General features: G+C 37.3%; 1 protein-coding gene across 1 annotated transcript; it reads right to left on the bottom strand.

Annotated features, from left to right (window-relative positions):
* Positions 1-487: 487 nt before the first annotated feature.
* Positions 488-19,269, bottom strand: MS3_00010036 (uncharacterized protein; the record flags this gene model as incomplete). Its single annotated transcript, XM_051218373.1, has 5 exons — positions 488-593; positions 5,397-6,406; positions 11,840-11,994; positions 16,473-16,566; positions 19,201-19,269. 5 exons carry the CDS (start codon positions 19,267-19,269, stop codon positions 488-490), a joined length of 1,434 nt encoding a protein of 477 aa, XP_051073034.1.
* Positions 19,270-21,731: the final 2,462 nt, after the last annotated feature.

Raw genomic sequence — 21,731 nt, 5'->3', positions numbered from 1 at the left:
ACTCGATAAGGAATTTGATGAGATGCGAGGAAATCACTTATCAACTAGTTACTAGTAGATTCCTTTTATATTGTCTGTTTGAATCTGCCCATTGGCGTTTAAGACTTCAATTAATCAGTCTCTTATTAGCACATGTACATTCTATGCGGATTACTTCGATATTGCCTTAAATCACATAAAGTTTCAAATAAACAATACAAAATGAATTTAAACTTCATCCTATTGCACAAGCTAATGGCTATCTGAACTCATTAGCTAAATGGATAACGTGATGACATGTGCAGTGAACACTACTGGATTCAATGCATGAATTGAAAATCAACTAAGAAATACAAATACATTCGGCTGAGGAGTCCCAATTAGTACGGACGAAACACGCATCCTGCATTCCACTGCTAGCCATCATCCATCTCTACATATTATAGTTACTAGTCAAGTACCAATGAAATATATGTCTGTTATTCTCTAATTTAATATATAGCTATTCTTAAGTATTAATCAAGCTAATAGATTGATTAAATTTTCTTTTTAAAAATGACACACATGACCTAATCAATTGATCTTCATTATTGTGATGAAATTGACTTATATTACTGAAAAAGGAATACAAGAAGACAGACGTTTTATACTACTATTAAAATAGTATCCATTATCATTTGATCCGATCCAATTGATTCAATGTTAAATTGATTCAACTTACTCATCATAATACATGGATTTATTTACCGAGGAAATGTTTTCTACGAACTCGTTAACAAATAACGAAGGTTGTTTAGAAGAAGTAAGTTTCATATTCAATTTGTGGGGATGTTAAAATTTCTTATGAACGGTCATGTCTATGTAATGTGGGACTCCTCAGTAGTGCACATCCACGATCCCAGGACCTATTACTTGTAAGTAGGCAAAATGTTGTAGCAGAAATGGGGTAATTATTCAGTACTGTTGTGAATACGGTAATCTTGAATGCTGTTAGAGGAATGAGGTCGATTATCACTTCCCGGTTGCCCACACCATGGAAGGGTTCTTCTGGAGGAATCTAAAAATGGAATCGGGTTAGAGGTGGTCTTAATGATCTGAGAGTGCGACTGCAGTGTTCAAGGGGCAACTGTGTGAAATAAAGACGAATAGTTTAACAGAAATCGGGCGTCGAGTATAGAGAAGACGTTTTATGTGAAAATTATATTTGAAATAATCTCAGCAATTGAAATTTAAACTAATTCTAACATTTCATCTAACAAACGTTTCTGAAATGCTTCAGGGTAACAATCAAAGTCATCAGAGAAGTGTGTAGTGACTTTAACAGTCGAGATCATCAGTAAATTGAAGCTAGACCACTATGGAAATCCTGGAGGCACTGGACGGCCGTTTCATCCTATTGTGGGATTCCTCAACTTTTCGTATCCACGATCCCGCCTCTCGGGATTCGTGCCCAGGACATATCAGTCTCGCATCAGGTGCTTAACCAACTGGACCACCGATCCGACATCCAACGGTGTTAATGTCTAACTTCAATTAATCCACGAAATTGAGCGACACATCCACCATTGTCGTCAGTGAGTTACTACCTCACAACTCACCCGGTTGAGCTCTCTGGTCACAATATATAGTGTTTAACAATCAAATCAAATATATACTCAGTGCTTATTCATTCATATTCAAATGCTGACTCTAGTAAATAGGATAACATGAATCAGTTAGATATGAATTATATGAGAAGTTCACAATGTGAGGATAAATGAACGAATGAATGATTGTGTGTGTGTGTGTGTGTAAGTTTAAGTTATGAATAGATGATATTAGGTGTTAATTTGTTTTTATTAAAAATAAAAATCAAAGTGTGAATTGAAAATGAGAACAATAAAAATTCATAATTCATAGAATGGGGTTTTAAGGGGATTGTAGTAATGTACTAGTTGAATTCATAAATCGATTTAAGCTAGACCAGCGGTGAAAACCTGGAAGCATTGGACAGTTGTTTTATTCTAGTGTGGGACTCCTTACCAGTGCTCATTCACGACCCCTCACATGTTCAATGCTTCGATGATGGTCTAGCTTAAATCGACTACTCATGAATTCAATTATTAAAATACATAACTTCAATAATAAACTATTCAAATGAATTTCTGTCAGAATAACAATACATATGAAATAAACAGGGTTGGATAGAGATAGGGTCCAATTACTTGTTAATGAACATTTTCCACGTGGTAGCTAGTTGAATGCCACGATTTTTATTCAGACTGTTCTTATCAGCCCATATATGTATATGCTGGGTTTCTGTGGTTACTCTTTCTTTATGTGTGCTAGAACATTTCTCAAGCATTTTGTTCCCTTCGAAATTAATCTTGTGCCCTGTTTCACCAGTGAGTTATGAATAAACTAGTTACTCACTAGTGGGATTAAATGATGGACACGCCATATTACGAAATAAGAATTTACTTCATATATATATAAATAATCTTAGAAAACACCAATTAATTGTTGCAGCATCAAATGGATTATTACATAAAGCATAAGATTTATTTCAAATCGAAACCACTTTATTGTCTACCTCAAATATGGTTCGTTAAACACAATGAAACGAGAGCATAGTGTTGTTTCTAGATTTTATATTTTAGATCATCACATCCTACAATTAGGTAATGTAACACAGTTTACTTCTAATTTATATACTATGATGGGCTTATACAAATCTCTAATGGTTTTTGCATCAAACATGAAGTTTACTTATTATCTAGTTTATACTATCCCAAAATATTGATGAACTTAAATAAATTCATTTGTTATTAGATGGAGATTGATCATCAAATGGGAGTCCAAAAAAATATTGAATGAGCATTACAAATTCACTTGGCATTGTTTTACTTGTATCTTCCCAATGTTTTTTAAGAGTGCATTTGATCAATCTCATGTTGACATATGTGCATCCTATGTGGATTGCTTCGATATAGCCTTAAGCCACAAGCTTTTTAAGCGAAGATGGATAGTGGCTAGCAATGGAATCTAGGACGCATGTTTCATCCTAACTGGATTATGGAGTTCTTCACATCTGGCAAGAATCACGGAATACAATGCACAACTCAGAATCAATTCGAAGATTTGGACTTCACAGATGACCTAGCTCTTTTATACCGTACACACGAGCAACTGCAGATGAAGACAAATAGTGTAGCAGCAGCTTCTGTATCAATAGGCCTCAACATACACAGAGGAAAGAGCAAGACCCTCAACTACAATGCGGAGAACACCAACTCAATCACACTTGACAGAGAAGCTCTTTCACGTCTCTAAGCAGGATTATGGATGAACAAGGAGGATCTGATGTAGATGAGGAGACACGGATTCTTAAGGTCAGTCTGGTATTCCTACGACTAAACATATTGAACTCAAAACAAGTGTCAACCAATATCAAAGTGAGAATCTTCAATACGAACGTCAAGACATTTCTGTTGTACGGAGCTGAAACTTGGAGAACTACTACAACCATCATCAAGAAATTACAGGTACTATGAGCAACAACATACTATGGTGTAGAACAAAGCGGCTTCCAAATGAAGAGGGAATTAAGAAAAAATGATGGAAATGGATAGGACATACATAACGCAAATCATCAAACTGCATCACGAGGCAAGGCCAAACTTGGGATCCTTAAGGGAAGCGGAAAAGAGGAACGTCAAATAGCACATTATGTCAGGAAATAGAAGGAGATATGAAAAGGATGAATAACAAATGGAAAGAGCTGGAAAGGACTGCCCAGGACAAGGTTGGAAGGAGAGTGCTAGTAGGCGGCCTATGCTCCTCGACGAAAAGTAACAGGTGTAATTAATTAATTAATTTATTAATTAATTAAGTAAGTAAGTGATAAAGACTATACTTTGTAGATTTCATCTCGACTATGTGATCCTTGATAAAATGGTCTGATAATATACGTTCCAATCATATTCAGTTTGAAGCTGATATTCTTTTGGTTAGTTTAAGTGTTGGATTTATTCACGTTAAAATTATCTTAAAACATTGGGTCCAAATGATTTGGATAATTTAGAGAAGAATACATTTACTCCTTTTCGTAACCGAATATTATGGTTACTATGACTTACATAAAATGGGATTGAAATATTTATTAACCAAACGTTTTATTCAGTTGTACAAAGGAGAAAAATCTTTTCAGAAATGTCTAACTTCAATCAATCCAGTCGTGAGTTCGAATCTCACGGGGAGGGATCGTGAATGTGCCCTGAAGAGGAGTCCCGTAGTAGGATGAAACGGCCGTCCAGTAGTTCTAGGTTTACCATGATGGTCTAACTTTAAATGACTCATACATTCAATCATCAAACTACTACAATCTCCAGAAAACCCCTCTCTGATTATAATTATATATATTAGTTGTTTGCATCTTCCTATTTACGTTTTATGACTGTAGTTGAACAGGTAAGTTGACCTTATGAAATCCGAGTAGGGTAAAACATGCATCCTAGATTCCATTGCTAGCCACTATTCATCTTTGCTTAAAGTGCTTGAAAATTAATGACAATATCTAGGCAATCCGTATAGGATGTATGTATATCAGAAGAGGCTTAACAATTGCATTAATTTTTGATGGAGTTTTGTTTTCTGAGCTGGATGGTTTGTTCGTGGGCTTTCATCATTCTTCTGAGTGACATTATCAGCACAAACTTCAGGCAGACTTCTTCAGGTGACTTCTATCTACTTCATCATATTATGGGACTCCTTAGCAGTACGCATCCACGATCTCGCTCGCGAGATTCCAACCCAGGGCCTTAGGTCTCTCTCGATATATATAAACTCATTTTTAAGTTGTATTTATCAAGCTGTTCTCTTTTAATTCTAATGAATCAACCAATGAAAATAAAAGAAAAATATATTTAAACAAAGATATTAATAATGATTGAATTAAAAGGAAGATATTCAATCTTGAATAGGTTGCAATTTTAATCAATTCCGTTTGAGAGAAACCTTTTCAATCAAAATGAATTGAATCGATATTACTTATATTAATCATTATGAATAGAAGAAATGAGATGAAAATAATTGTGAAATAAATAAGTAACAAGTAAATAGTATTGCAGTGGATTCGAACTACATCATGAGGCAAGTGATAACATGGAATCGTGAAGGGAAACATACAAGAAGAAGAAGAAGAAGACGGTCGAAGAATACACTATGTCGGAACTTGGAAACAGACATGGAAAAAAAGAATAACAATTGAAAAGAACTGGAGAAGATTCATCAAGACAAGGTTGGATTGAGAATGTTTCCGAGTGACTTATACTCTTCCATAAGGAGTAACTGACATCAGTAAGTTAATAAGTTTTGGTTCAATGAAATAAATTTTTTTCTTCTTGTTGAAAGAGATTGGTAATACTTTTGAATGGTACTTTAATGTTTCTATTCGTTGATTGATTGATGTGTGTGTGTGTGTGCTTAACATTTCATTATGATTTTTATCAGGATATCCTTGTGAATTAGAATTCATTGATTGTCTATTAACCAGTTTACAATGTTTATGCCAAATACTTAAAAGATCTGGTCTACTATGCATTTGTAAATAATTACAAGGTTCACATAAATAAGGATAATTTTTATAGAAAGTTGAATAACCACCATGTAATATATAAACAAATGGATATTTTAATGCAGGATATGAAGTGAAATGTAATAGTCTGTCATGATTGCGTAAAAGATAAAATAATTGTGGTGCACGTTTTGTAGAAAATTCACAATATAATATAAATATAGTATGAGATGGTTTTGGAATAATCAGTTGTTCCGTTGAATATAATGAGTTACTTAAATCCATTTCAGTAGTTTCAATAGATTGTTGTTTTATACCAAAAAAATATTTATAAAGATTTGGCCAATCTGATAAATTAATAGCACTATAAATATGTCCAGCATTATATTCATATGGATAACGGCAATCGATAATCACGAAATGTTTAGGATTCATTTTCGACTTTGATAAAGTGATCATCTTTTGTTGATTTGGAAGTTTATGTTTATATCTAAGGTCAAGTAAACATTTTGATTTCTTATTACATTTACCATTCAATTGTTCTTCATTAGGTCTAGTAAATTCTGAAGATGATGAGGAAGGATAAGAAGAACAAGAAGAACAAAAAGAGCAAGAAGAAGAAGAATACGAAGAACGTGATGATGATGATGATGATGATGATGATGATGATGATGATGATGATGATGATGATGAAGAGTTGGACGAAAAGGAATGTGATAATGTACATATTGACTTTGGAAAAGTAGATGATTTTTTTACAATCATTGACTTCATCTCAATCAACCAATTTGCTAGTTGGTCTACTTCAATTGATGGCCATGGTGAATGTAAACTGTTATTCAATGTCCAAAAATCATAATGATCAAGTGAATTCTGTTGGGGAAAAATTGATAAAATAAACATTTTTTATCGGTTAAACAGTGTGAGATAGAAATCGCTGTTTGAAGTTGTGAGGACGACCCATGGTTGAACTCGAGGAAGCTATAAGAAACTTAGAAAGAGCTGAAGATATTTCATTCAATCATCTTTTGGAAGAATATTCCAGAATCCCTATGTATAGTTTCCCTATTGGACAAATGCTAATAATCCCCTGTATGCACATTTAAGGGCTATAATGATGATTTCATTTTTACTAGAAACTGTAAATACCTAACATTTTTGTACCATAATTGATGCTGTTTGAAATAACATTTCTTTTACTTGTCTTTTATGTTCTAATTTGCGACTTGGGAGGGTTTTAGCCTTCGGCTGCTCAAATTGTACGTGATATAATAAGAAACTAAGCTCAAGATATAACGGAAGTGATTTTAAGAGTGAACCCAAAGATGATGAATCAACGTTTACTTGAACATGGACTCAGTAGGGATAAACCAACGTTTTGATATTGATATTAAATGCACTAACTGAGTCTGTGTGTAAAGTTATGAAATATAGATTATCTAGTTACCAAGTTACATGCAAGGTTTATGTTTGTTAGTGGTAAATGATGATTACTTCTAATTGCTAGTAGAAAGTAAATTATACCATTACCAATTGATAAACTGAGCCCTAGAAAAAGAATTTTAACCTTCTAGGTGAGACTTTAGATATCTCATTATTCGAAGATCACATAGTTGATAACTAAAAGTTTGTAGTTATAACGTTAACTGTATTCGAGGCTGATCCATTTTTTTTCTTACTGTTTCTACCTTTTTATTCTTTATATACAGGTATTATTTTTTCTCATATCATTTTTCTCTGAGAGGTTTGTATCACAAAACCGTTAAAGATCATGTAACGCTGAATACTTGTCCAAGTTTGAAACATTTTAACAGTGTACATGAATGACTTAATCAGATATCATATTCAAGAATTTCATATTAAAAATCTCGACCGTGCTGCTAACTTGGCGTGGTGGTCGGGCTTGCCTATCGTGATGATGCAACCGAACTATATTGGCTGGAACATATGTTCCTGTAGGTTCTACCATGCCAGGCAGGTCGATTGGAGAACGGTAGGACTAAAAGCAACAACTCATGGTCTGAGGGCGAAGTCGTACTGCTGACTGTAGAGGGGTGTGACAGCAGTAAAGTGTTTCCCTCGGACAACCAGCATCTGCAGCGATTCTGCCTTCTCACAAGGAAGGAAGGGGTTAGAAAAGGTCGACCCTGAAAATGTCACACCTCACCTTACCTCACGGATTTCCGTCTCCGGCGGTAAGGCCCTTTGAAGAACGGAGCTAACACGTCAAAAAACCTCCTACAAAAAGGCCGTGCGCGACCGGCCTCAAGCAGTTGTCCCCTGGGTTCTGCAGTCACACTCCCGGGGCGTTAAGGCCAACATTAATCCGAATTCCTTTTCAGGCTCCTCAAAAAATGCCCTTCCACGGTGTGGGCAGCCGGGAAGTGACACCAGCCCTCACACCCGTAACAGCATACGAGACCAAGTTCGTCACATTCAAATCCTTCCTACACCTCCTAATACCTCTCTTATCTCCACGACCAACCCTTCTCACTCCCCTTTATCACCTCGCACCGCTAGGGCAAACGATTCGAGTACGTGGAACGTTATTCCTGGTCTCCTGAAACCACGCTCTAAACTACATGTAGGAGCTTTTAACGTACGAACACTGTACCAAATAGGACAACAGGCTTCCTTAGCTAGGACTTTAGAATCTCGCACCATCGATGTTTGCTGCCTCTCCGAAACGCGCATACAGGATCCGAGTAGCGTCATTCATTTGAACTCACCATATCAAAATAAAGAACCAACTTGATTCACACTTCGTGTATCTGGAAGCCTTGATGCTGCTTCGCGTAGCCTCTCCGGCGTAGGTATAGCATCGAGTCCTAGGGCAGAACTGGCTATCTTAGACTGGATCCCAGGAGACAGTCGTTTGTGCGCTGTCCGACTAAACGGAACAATAAGGACTCAGAAAGATAGGGACACTCGTCGTCTCTGCCTATTCTCTCACTGACTGCAGCGCAGATGATGTAAAAGATGAGTTTTACAGAAAGCTAGGCGCTCTGATGTAGTAATAGTGGCCGGTGACTTTAATGCTCAAGTAGGTAAACTAAGCGATAGGGAAAGACACCTAGGTGGATCTTATGGTGTCGCGGCTCAAAGAACAGATAATGGCGACCGTCTATTGCAGCTATGCTCAGATAACCGCCTGTTCCTTGCAAATACTAACTTTAAACATAAGGAAAAACATCTTTTAACATGGAGACCCCCTAATTCGTCCCAACGTTGGACCCAAATAGATCACATCGCTATCAGCCACCGATGGAGGGGCTCGATAGAAGACTGTCGCTCATTCTGGAGCACATGCCTAGATTCAGATCATGCTCTAGTGCGAGCGCGTATTTGCTTGCGTCTTACTGGACGTAGGAAAGATGCTGCAAGGAAACCTCTTAGGGGCCTACTTAATGATAGTCAAGCTAAGAGTATATTTCAGGAACAACTAGGAAAACAGTTAGGCAGCCATGTATGTGATGCCCACCCCGATGCAGCATGGAATGATATCCGAAAAGCTGTGGAAACAGCAGTGATATCTGCTAGTAAGGTAAACCACAAGGTTAGGGAGCAACACTGGATCTCAGCAGCATCTATCGCACTGATGGATGCTCGGAGACTCATTTCACCTGGCTCTGAACATAATGAAGAGCGGAGTCAGCTTAAGCACAAACTGAAAAGAAGCCTACGCAATGATCGCGAACAGTGGTGGGTAGCGAAAGCAAGAGAGATGGAAAAGGCAGCGGCAATAGGTGATAGCAGACAATTGTTCAGACTTGTTAAGGAAACTGGTATTAAGAAACCGACTGTTAGCGAAACACTCTCAGAGAAAGATGGACATATTATTCATTCTCAATCCAGGAGATTGGATCGATGGGCAGAACACTTTAGAGATCAGTTCAACTGGCGTTCAGCCACACTTCGGTTTCCCACGATCTCCAGTCAACCTGAATGGCAAGTTATTGTAGGTCCTCCGACTCTTTACGAAGTTGAAAAAGCTATAGGAAATCTGAAGCGAGGGAGAGCAGCAGGCCCTGACAGGTTTACTCCTGAGATTTTTAAGGATGGTGGTTCAATATTAGCAGTGAGATTAACTGAGGTCTTAGGTAGAATTTGGGGACTGGACTCAAACCCATCTGACTGGTCTCAATCACTGATTGTGCCAGTCTATAAGAAAGGAGAAAAGTCCTCTTGTGACAATCACAGAGGAATCAGTTTGACAAATATTAGCTTCAATAATACTTCGACGCCTAACCAAAGCTCGTGAAGAACAGACTAGAGAAAATCAGGCTGGTTTTCGACCTCGACGTGGTTGAATAGATCAGATATTCACACTACGTCAGGTTCTAGAACACAAACACACATTCAGACGCCCCACAATCGTAGTATTTCTCGACCTTAAGGCGGCATTCGACTGTGTTGATCGTAAGGTTCTATGGCAGTGTTTGTCATTGAAAGGAGTACCAAAGAAGTACATTAACCTTATACAGGCTCTCTACTCGAACACAACTTGTAGAGTGAGAGCTTATGGTGAACTGTCATCAGAATTGATTACCTCGAGTGGTGTTCGTCAGGGCTGCCCACTCTCTCCATTCTTGTTTAACTTTGTCATTGACGTAATTTTAGAGATAACACTTTCCTCATCTTAATTTCCAGGGGTTGAACTTCTATCAGGAGATTCACTTGTTGACTTGGAATATGCCGATGACATAGTTTTATTTGGTGAAGACGCTGATAAAATGCAGTCTTCTGACCACTCTAAGCAACAATGCAAGCATGTTCGGGATGCGATTCTCTCCCTCGAAATGGAAAATGTTACTTCAGGATTGGGTTTCATCGACACCCTAACTAATGCTAGGGAGTGAAGTCGTTGAACGTGTCGACCAGTTCACTTATCTGGGAAGTCTCATCAGCCCTTGTGATCTGGTGTGTGACGAAATCTCAGCACGGATACAGAAGGCTCGACTAGCTTTTGCCAACTTGAGTCATTTATGGCGTAGGCGATATATCCATTTACCAACCAAAGGACGTGTTTACTGCGCAGCAGCTCGTTCCGTCCTACTTTATGGCAGTGAAACGTGGCCGGCAAGAGTAGAGGATATTCGTAGGTTACTAGTATTCGATCATAGGTGTCTTCGAAACGTTGCTCGTATATCCTGAGACCATCGAGTAAGTAATGCAGTTGTTAGGAAACGGGTACTAGGTAATGATGGCAAATCGATTGATGAAGTAGCGAAACTTCATCAGTTGAGATGACTGGGACACGTGTTACGTATGCCCAACCACCGACTGCCTCGACGTGCGATGTTCAGTGGTATAGGAGTAGGTTGGAAGAAAGGTAGGGTTGGCCAGACCGAAACATGGCACAAGTTCATGAAGTCACTGACAAGTGGACTGAGCCATGTTGGTATGTGTAGACGACGTGGTTGGGGACCGCGAGATGATAGCAACCAATGGTTAGAGACCCTGAATGACATGGCTCAAAATCGTGTGCAATGACGCAGGTGCATCCACTCTTCGTGTTCTCCCAAATTCTAATCTTCTGAATTCTTCATGTCCCTTATTTTCTCTCCAAATTTATTTCACTGTATCATACTCTTTAAATAACATCTCCAAACCCTAATCTTCCCGATTACTGCTTATACTCTTACTACCTCTACCACTAAGTGATTTGAATCGACAACTGCATCTCTGTGCTAATGTGGTGTGGCAACTCTATCTGATGTACGTACGTACTTACGAAGTTCTACGTTGTGACTGACTGACTGACTGACATTAAGAATGGTTCATAAAGTCGAATTTGAATATCCTATATACCTAAATTCAATCGTTTCGCACTGTCATTCATATTCTTATTTAGATAATAATTAGTGATTGGCTTCAAGAGATATTTCCTGGAGTTCTAGTGAGAAACAGTGAACATTGGAGTTCAACTAGGTCTGTTTTGGGATAATAACTCGCTGAAGACGATGATGGATGTGTTGCTCAATATCGTGGATTAGGTGGAATTAGACATTAACACCGTTGGATAGCGACCGGTTCAGTGGTCTAGTGGTTAAGAGTTCGCGTGCGAGACTTATAGGTCCTGAGTTAGAATCTCGTGGCGTGGGATTATGGATGCCCGCTGTTGGGGAGTCCCATACTAGGATGAAACGGTCATCCAGTACTTACATGTTCTCCATGGTGGTCTAGCTTCAATCGACTCATGATCTCAACTATTGAACTTATTAAATTAGTCTTAATTAATGTATATACTAATAAGTAGTTAAAAAGAATTATCAAAACTAATTCAAATACCTTAAATGTACTTACTGGAAAACACAGATCATTTTCATATTGACTTTCTGGTAAACATTCATGATTACTCATAATTTCATAAGGAATCAACATTCTTCTTGATCCAGTAGATTCTTGATTCTCTTTATCATCAGACTCAGTAATACAGGAGATTAAATTCAAATTGTACTCTAGTGTGGAATCCAAATATGATTTTCATATCATATTCATGAAACAATCACATAATTATAAAGAATATTTTGTTGGGAAAATGATATATACAATTAAGTTATATAATCACTCAGTTACATGAAGTAATGGTTGTTAGGACTATCGAAACAAAAACGAAAAACTGTCATATTGTAGTCTTGCTTTAAAACTGATCACTGTAATTGGGATGAATGAAGATGTCATTCTCATTCAGAAGACTTTCATCACTCATATTATTCATGTCAGTTTTATTCGATCATTCTTTACAAATTCATTAGGACCCCTAACTTATGTATTATTATGTTATATTTTTCATAAGTAGCACTTTTCCAATCAGGAACAAATAACCTCAGACTAATTAGTAAAACTAGTTTTATAAAAGATACGGAATTTGTATTATAATATAATTTAATGAAATTATTATTCAATACAGAAGAAATGATGTTTTCAAATCCTACATAGTAATTGAAGTACATTTTATTCAATGATTATAAGAAATCATTATCACCTGAATAGTCTAACAGTAGTATTTGTTAATATGATGATATCAGTATTGGGGTTGTAAAGATTAATAAGTTTTTGATTGAGATCATGAACCGATTGATGTTAGATCATCCACTTAGACCGTCCAGTACTTCCAGGTTTCCAACGGTGGTCTAACATCAATCGGTTAATGATTTCAATCAAAAACTTGATAATCTTCACAACCCCTATATTGATCATTAACATGCGCTCACTGTAATGAAGGAGAACACAGGTGAGAACAACCGAATTATACTTAGCTCAACATTACAGAGTTACTTGGCAAAACAGAAAAACCATACTATAATGATTAATTTGCAAAGTGTTCAATAATTGTCTCGGACTTCATTGTTCTTGCATTTCTATACTAATTGCTTTCTGTTTCCATTCTTCCTTTCTTGATCTTCCCAATCTTCTGTTGCCAGACATTACATTCCCGACTTGCGTTATATATTACTTATGTCAATATAAGTAGTCCGCACCACACTCACTAGTGACTAGCTTCGTGAGGGAATTCTCGGAGTTCTATTGAGAAGTCATGGCCAGTGTAAGTAATCGGTGTTGGGTAGAGACAGGTATCTACCTCATTACGATGGAAGATGGTCACGCAATTTCGTGGATTGGTTGATGTTAGGTACTTACACCGTTAGATGTCGGCTCAGTGGTCCAGTACCAAAGTGCAGCACTACGGATCATCGTCGAACAATCAGTTGAGTGGAACTCGTCACTATACATCAACTTCATTGATCATGAAAAGGCATTCGACAGTGTAGATAGGAGGACATTATGGAAACTTCTTCGACACTACGGAGTTCCTGAGAAGATTGTAAGCATTATCCGGAACTCATATGACGACTACAGTGCAAGGTCGTGCATGGAGGACAGCTGACAGATGAATTCCAAGTAAGGACCGGAGTCAGACAAGGCTGTTTACTCTCTCCCTTCCTCTTTCTTCTGGTGGTCGACTGGATTATGAAGACCTCGGCATCTGAAGGAAAACACGGAATACAATGGACAGCTCGGAATCAATACGACGATTTGGACTTCGCAGATGACCTAGCCCTCCTATCGCGTACACGCGAACAGATGCAGATGAAGACAGCCAGTGTAGCAGCAGTCTCTGCATCAGTAGGCCTCAGTATACACAAGGGGAAAACCAAGGTCCTCAAATTTAAAACGGAGAACAGCAATCCAATCACTCTTGATGGCGAAACTCTGGAAGATGTAGAGTCCTTCACATACCTGGGAAGTATCATCGATGAACAAGGAGGATCCGATACAGACGTAAAGGCGAGGATCGGCAAAGCAAGGGTCGCATTCCTACAATTGAAGAACATGTGGAACTCAAAACAACTTTCAACCAATATCAAAGTTAGAATCTTCAATACGAACGTCAAGGCAGTTCTACTGTACGGAGCTGAAACTTGAAGAACTACCACAACCATCATAAAGAAGGTATAATTATTTATAAATGGTTGTCTACGCAAGACACTCAACATCCATTGGCCGGATACCATCAGCAATAGCCTTCTGTGGGAGAGAACAAACCAACTTCCATCTGAGGAGGAAATTAGGAAAAGACGATAGAAATGGATAGGACATACACTACGCAAATCATCAAACTGCATCATGAGGCAAGCGCTAACTCGGAATCCTGAAGGGAAGTGGAGAAAAGAAAGGCCATAAAACACATCACGTCGGAGAATGGAGCCAGTTATGAAAAGGATGAATAACAACTGGAAAGAGCTATAAAGGATTGCTTGGGACAGAATTGGATGGAGAATGCTGGTGAGCGGCCTATGCTCCTTCAAGAGGAGTAACAGGCGTAAGTAAGTAAGTAAGTAGGGTACAAAGTAAGACCAGGCATATATATGCTTCGGTCCAAGTTGCCATACCTCATTATCACAACAAGATGAACACCAAATTTATAGAAATAGTTAATTCAACATTGGTAAGATATAAAAGAAAGATTGTATATAAGGATATAGTACAAGAAGAAAGAATTGGTTCGTAAAAAGAAAGATAAGAAATAATTTTAATCACATAGTTTAAAAGAAGACAGGCAGTGTATACATCTACACCATTGTGATCTGTTCTAAACCATATCACCCAGTTTCCAACCATTGGTTACGATAGTCACGCGGACTCCCAACAAATCGTCTGCGTCTACCAACATGGCTCAGACTAGAAGTTAGTGACTTCAAGCACTGATCTCACGTTTTGGTTTGTCCGCCCCTAACTTTCTTCCGACCATCCCCTACACTAATCATCATTGCGCGTCGTGGTAATCAGTATTCAGGCATACGTAACACGTGACCCTTCCATCTCATTTGATGAAGATTCACGACCTTATCAATTGATTAACCATCATTCCCTAATAACCTGCGTTTAACCTCACCGTTACTTACCCGATGATCCCGGCAAATGCGAGCAATATTTCTAAAGCATCTGTGGTCAAATACTAGTTGTTTTCGAATATCTTCTACACTTAATGGCCACGTTTCGCAGCCGTAAATTAAAACAGGACGAACTGCCGCGCAGTATAGAGGGGGGGAAGCGCATTTCAAACATTCTGGTATTGTTGCTCAGTGCTACCAAAAGACTCTGAATGTTGTCAGCTGATGATGATTTCTTATTCATAATACTTATGTTTTCCTATCTTCACTCTGACTGTCACTATTAGATAAGAACTTCTATAAAAAAAAGACACTGAGAAGTTGGAAGCAAGTAATTTCACATAGTTTGATAACTAATAAAATAACTTAGAAGATGGAAAGAGATCCAATAAATACACTTTAATAAGAATGAACAAGTATATTTTGTTGTGATGGAGTTGTGTTCTCTAATCGACATCATCAGCACAAAACATCAGGTAGAAGTCACCTGAAGAAGTCTACCTAATGGTTGTGCTGATAATGTCATTCAGAAGAACAATGAAAGCTCCACGACTAAACCATCCAGTTCAGAGAACAAAACTCCACACAAATTCACCACATCAAAATTTTATTGTAGAATAGATGAATGAAAATAAGAAGTCGATTTGTCTAGTTAAGTATCTATCTGATAGTTTAATGATTTGTGAACCGAAATGAACATCGCAGTTAATTAACTTAATCAATTGATTGGGAATGGATATCCAACAAACTGGTTTTACTACGTGTAATTACTACCATTATTTTACGGTTTCAAAACATACTACTTATGTATAGAAACAGTAAGTAAACGGTAAGTAGAACTTATTGACAAATATCCAAGTTAGACATTAACACCGTTGGGTGCCGTCTAGAGGTTAGGCGTTTGAGCGCGAGATTGATAGGTCATGGGTTCGAATCTCGCCGGGCGAAGTCGTGGATATGTACAGTTGAGGAGTCCCATACTGCAACTCCAGGTTTTCCATGATGATCTAGCTTCAATTGACTCATGAATTCAACTATAATATATGCAAGTGTTAAAAAAGCCCTGGTTATAAACAGAGTACTTGATACAGTAGAAGACTATTAGTTCCAGTCTCCCAAATACTAGTAATTTTCTAATACTTGAAGTTTCTGGAGCTCATTACTTCTCAACATTTCTTTTCTCCCAATTAGTAATTACATATTTAAATGCGTTAATAAATACCAGAAATATCTAAAGAGGAAGAATGTAGTTGTAAAATCTCAGCGAACGTTTCGCCTGGCAATCTGGTCCAAGGTTTTCCAAGGAAATACCAGTTAATGTATATATATATGTATATTTCAAAATGCTTAGTTCTGTCAAAATATCTTAAATATATAGATCCGTTCTTTTATATGTAATTAGACATCTAGTTCTGTACTGCATGAATAAACAAGTTTCTCAAGTCAATATTCAGCAATAAAACCTAAAATTACATTTGTGAATCTCTCTTCCTTACAATAAAATAAGGATTATATTGACAGAATATTGAGGAATATCCTACCTTTATTTTCTGAAGACTGATGTAATTGGTTCTGTAAAGATAGTGGTGCTGTTTCAGAAAATTTTCGTTGAATATTTTCAACTGAATTGGATGTCTTTACAACGTGATGAAAAAGAGAAAATGTAAGATTAATAGAAATAACCACTTCTAAATGTAATAATAAGATGAGGATAAATTCATTCAAGAAGTGACACCTGGAAGTGCATTACTCAGATCCATTTATGGCTTAACGGTGACCTTCAGGTTTCTCGAGAAGTTTGAAAATTTCAAGTGATTCAAGTCATTCGAATCTCGCAAGACGAGGTCATGGATGCGCACTGCTGAAGAGTCCCACAATAGAGCAAAAAAGCCGTCCAGTACTTCCAGGTTTTTCATGGTTGTCTAGCTTCAAATGACTCATGGTCTCAATCATTGAAATTACTATGATATCCATAAAAACCCTTCTGGTATTAGTCAATATATGTTCACTAGTGACTGGCTTCAAGAGGTATCAACTGGAGTTCTAGTGAGAAGCAGTGACCAATGGAGTTCAACTGGGTCTGTTGTGAGATAGTAACTCACTGAAGACATTGGTGGATGTGTCGCTGAATTCCGTGAATTGATTGAAGTTAGACATCGCGCACAAGACTCTAAGGTCCTGAGTTGGAATCTCACGAGGCGAGGTCGTGGATGGGCACTGATAAGGGGTCCCACAATAGGACGAAAAGACCGTTAAGTGCTTCGAGGTTTTCCATGGTGGTCTAGTTTCAATTGACCCATGACCTCAACCATTAAAATATAACAATTTATATTATCACGAAATCTTGAATTGGCTAAAGGTCTATATTTGTGTCACTTTACTCTGATTCATCATTTCAGTGATACCATATTTGTCACGAGATCTGGAACCATTAAGTCCATTACTGTGAAGGTTTTGTTTGCTTACTGTTGATGAAACTTAAACTAGGATAAAAGTAATTGTTGAATGTGTTTTGTATTTCACTTTTACTCAAACTATCAGTCTGTGAAGACAACCTTCTCTAAATAAATACTGTTCAATAAACTACTTCGGTTATATGCATCATCCATGAAATACTATCCTATTAATGTAACTTGACAACAGGCAATTATATTTGTGACCCCACTTTCTATGCTGCATTAATCGTGTTCTCTTTCCGCTTAAAGCAACATTCTTTATTGATTTTTTAGAAATGTGTAAGTCTGGTTTACAGTTCCGTAAAATTTCAAGGTTGCAAATGTAATTAAAAGTATAACCTTCGGCTTGGAGTTTCGGGTATTGTTAGATTTCATTAAAATCATGAACTATTAGTGATAGACCATCACTATGAACCCCCAAACACTGCACGGTCTTTTCATCCCAGTATGGGACTCCTCAAAAGTGCTTATTCACGATCCTGCACACAGAATGTGAACCTAGGACTTTCGATCTTGTGTGAACTCTTAACCTTTAGACCACTAAGCTGGTATCAAGAGGTGTTGATGTTTAGTTTCAACCATTTCACGATGTCATGCCACTAAGTTCCTTTGTGTTTGGTAAGTAACTGACTCATGACTCACACACTTTTCAGTGATGGTCTATCACTGACCAGTTCATGATTTCAACGAAAAGTATTATCACCAACTAACATGCTATTTAGTAAACATGATGGAAAATGATAAAATATAATAATTATCCCGCGACCGCTGCTGCTACCTTGAAGTGGTGGTCGGGCTTGTCTATCGTAATGAACCAATCGAGCCACACTGACTGGAACAATCATTCCTCACAATTCTACCATGTCAGACAGGTCGAACGAAGAGCGGTAAGACTAAAAGCGGCAAACTCAAGGTCTGAGGGCGAAGTAGTACCGATATTGTGACAGCTGTAAGGTGTCTCTTTCAGAGAACCAGCATCTGCAGCGATGCTGCCTTCCCACAAGGAGGGGTGGGGTTAGAAAATGTCGGCCCTAAAAATGCACACTTCACGTTTTCCCATGGATTTCCGTCTCTGACGGTAAGGTCCCGACAATATGAAGGAAACACGAAGACTACTGACAAGAAAATAATGTGTGACCGACCTCACAAAGTTGATATGTCCTGGGCACGAATCCCGAGAGGCGGGATCGTGGATACGAAAAGTTGAGGAATCCCACAATAGGATGAAACGGCCGTCCAGTGCCTCCAGGATTTCCATAGTGGTCTAGCTTCAATTGACTGATGATCTCGACTGTTAAAGTCACTACACACTTCTCTGATGACTTTGATTGTTACCCTGAAGCATTTCAGAAACGTTTGTTAGATGAAATGTTAGAATTAGTTTAAATTTCAATTGCTGAGATTATTTCAAATATAATTTTCACATAAAACGTCTTCTCTATACTCGACGCCCGATTTCTGTTAAACTATTCGTCTTTATTTCACACAGTTGCCCCTTGAACACTGCAGTCGCACTCTCAGATCATTAAGACCACCTCTAACCCGATTCCATTTTTAGATTCCTCCAGAAGAACCCTTCCATGGTGTGGGCAACCGGGAAGTGATAATCGACCTCATTCCTCTAACAGCATTCAAGATTACCGTATTCACAACAGTACTGAATAATTACCCCATTTCTGCTACAACATTTTGCCTACTTACAAGTAATAGGTCCTGGGATCGTGGATGTGCACTACTGAGGAGTCCCACATTACATAGACATGACCGTTCATAAGAAATTTTAACATCCCCACAAATTGAATATGAAACTTACTTCTTCTAAACAACCTTCGTTATTTGTTAACGAGTTCGTAGAAAACATTTCCTCGGTAAATAAATCCATGTATTATGATGAGTAAGTTGAATCAATTTAACATTGAATCAATTGGATCGGATCAAATGATAATGGATACTATTTTAATAGTAGTATAAAACGTCTGTCTTCTTGTATTCCTTTTTCAGTAATATAAGTCAATTTCATCACAATAATGAAGATCAATTGATTAGGTCATGTGTGTCATTTTTAAAAAGAAAATTTAATCAATCTATTAGCTTGATTAATACTTAAGAATAGCTATATATTAAATTAGAGAATAACAGACATATATTTCATTGGTACTTGACTAGTAACTATAATATGTAGAGATGGATGATGGCTAGCAGTGGAATGCAGGATGCGTGTTTCGTCCGTACTAATTGGGACTCCTCAGCCGAATGTATTTGTATTTCTTAGTTGATTTTCAATTCATGCATTGAATCCAGTAGTGTTCACTGCACATGTCATCACGTTATCCATTTAGCTAATGAGTTCAGATAGCCATTAGCTTGTGCAATAGGATGAAGTTTAAATTCATTTTGTATTGTTTATTTGAAACTTTATGTGATTTAAGGCAATATCGAAGTAATCCGCATAGAATGTACATGTGCTAATAAGAGACTGATTAATTGAAGTCTTAAACGCCAATGGGCAGATTCAAACAGACAATATAAAAGGAATCTACTAGTAACTAGTTGATAAGTGATTTCCTCGCATCTCATCAAATTCCTTATCGAGTACAATTAGAATCTATAGTAAGAAGGTAACTCTTTTAAAAGGTGGAAACATTAAAATAAATGTAAAAATGAATGGGATAATCGGTATTCCTTATCGGTTATATAACTCAGTGATTCTGCCTACAGTCGATTTAATTATCTTGATAATTTGCCGTAAAAACACATTAACATCGAAAGGGTTTTTCCTAGATATTATAGTAATTTCAATAGATGAGATCATGGGTCAATCGAAGCTAGACTATCCCATCATGGAAAACCCAGAAACACTGAACGGTCGTTTCGTCCCATTGTGGAACTCCTCAGCAGTGCGCATTCGAGATCCCACCTCGCGAGATTCGAACTCAGGACCTATCGGTCTCGCGCGCGAACGCCTATCCACTAGACCACTGAGTCGACCGGTCGGCCGGCCGGCATCCAACAGTGGTAATATTTAACTTCAACTAATCCATTAAAGTGAACGACACATCCACCATATTTAGACCATTGCATTCGGCTACGAAGAATGGGAACTTCAACATCCGTTAATTGGTAATTTTCATTTTCCTATTATCGAAAGTTGACTGAAGTTCAAAATTTGAAACATAGTATGATGAATTATGGAATTACGTCTACTGTTGGAAGTTGAAGTAATTAATTTATTCCTATGTATGATCATCATAGCTCATTGATAAACAAATTGGCAGAGATAACTAACAAACCTAATGGATACCATGTATGTATATATATCTTGTGAATATAAACAAGTAATTAATCTCATTGTAGACATGATTAAATGACATAATATAGTTATTCGGAAGTGTCTACAGCTAATGAATGAGTTTAGCAAATGTTATCAGATATTTCAGATTTTACACTTCTAGTTGCATTCTATAAATTGTGTTATCATAAATGTATGGTTACAATTAAGAGTTTTAGAGATGGTGAAGCAGATTTGTAGCTCAGGTGGATGAATTTGTGTGAAGTTTTGTTGTTTGAGCTGGATAGTTTGGTAGTGAAGCTTTCATCGTTCTTCTGAACGGCATCATCAGCACAAACTTCAGATAGATGATGAAGGCTCCACAACCAAACCATCCAGTTCAGAGAACTAAACTCCATCGAAATCATCCACCTGAGCTACAAATCTTCTCCACCATCTCTTAACCTAAGAACATCAAATAAATATTAAACCATATCACAAAATGTATGTCTAATATTAGATTAGTACACTTTCAATGAATAGTTCAAAGGGTTATCTACAATTGTATGTGATATAATCCATTCAACTGAGTGGAAAATCTCTATGAACTAAACTCTTATTATCAATATTTCAGAATGTTAACAAACATAAAAAGAAAAACAGACTTTAATTTATTCTTGGATTTGATTAGTAAACAACTTATGGATAATAATTAAACTATCATTTTCACTATGGAGATTAATATTATTTAGATAACTATGATAAACCAGAGAAAACTCATTTATTCTGAACAGTAAGGTAAATCTCGCTGACAAGTGTCAAATTGGACGAAACGCGGACCCTAGATTCCATTCATAACCATCATCCATCTTTGCTTGAGACAGTATCAAGTCAGTACACACAGGATTCATATATGATAACAAGGGACTCATTCATTTCAGTCTTAAACAACAATGAGAAGATACAAGCAAATAATAACAAGTGAAGTAAGATATAAGGGTATTAATTCCGACCTAATTGTGTTGGTTCAAAGTGTGGTATGTGCTACTGATATCGAGAGATATAAATAGTATGTA

The sequence above is a fragment of the Schistosoma haematobium genome, chromosome 1 (genome assembly GCF_000699445.3).
Source record: "Schistosoma haematobium chromosome 1, whole genome shotgun sequence".
NCBI lineage: Eukaryota > Metazoa > Platyhelminthes > Trematoda > Strigeidida > Schistosomatidae > Schistosoma > Schistosoma haematobium.
This window is presented reverse-complemented; position numbering and strand designations above follow the sequence as displayed.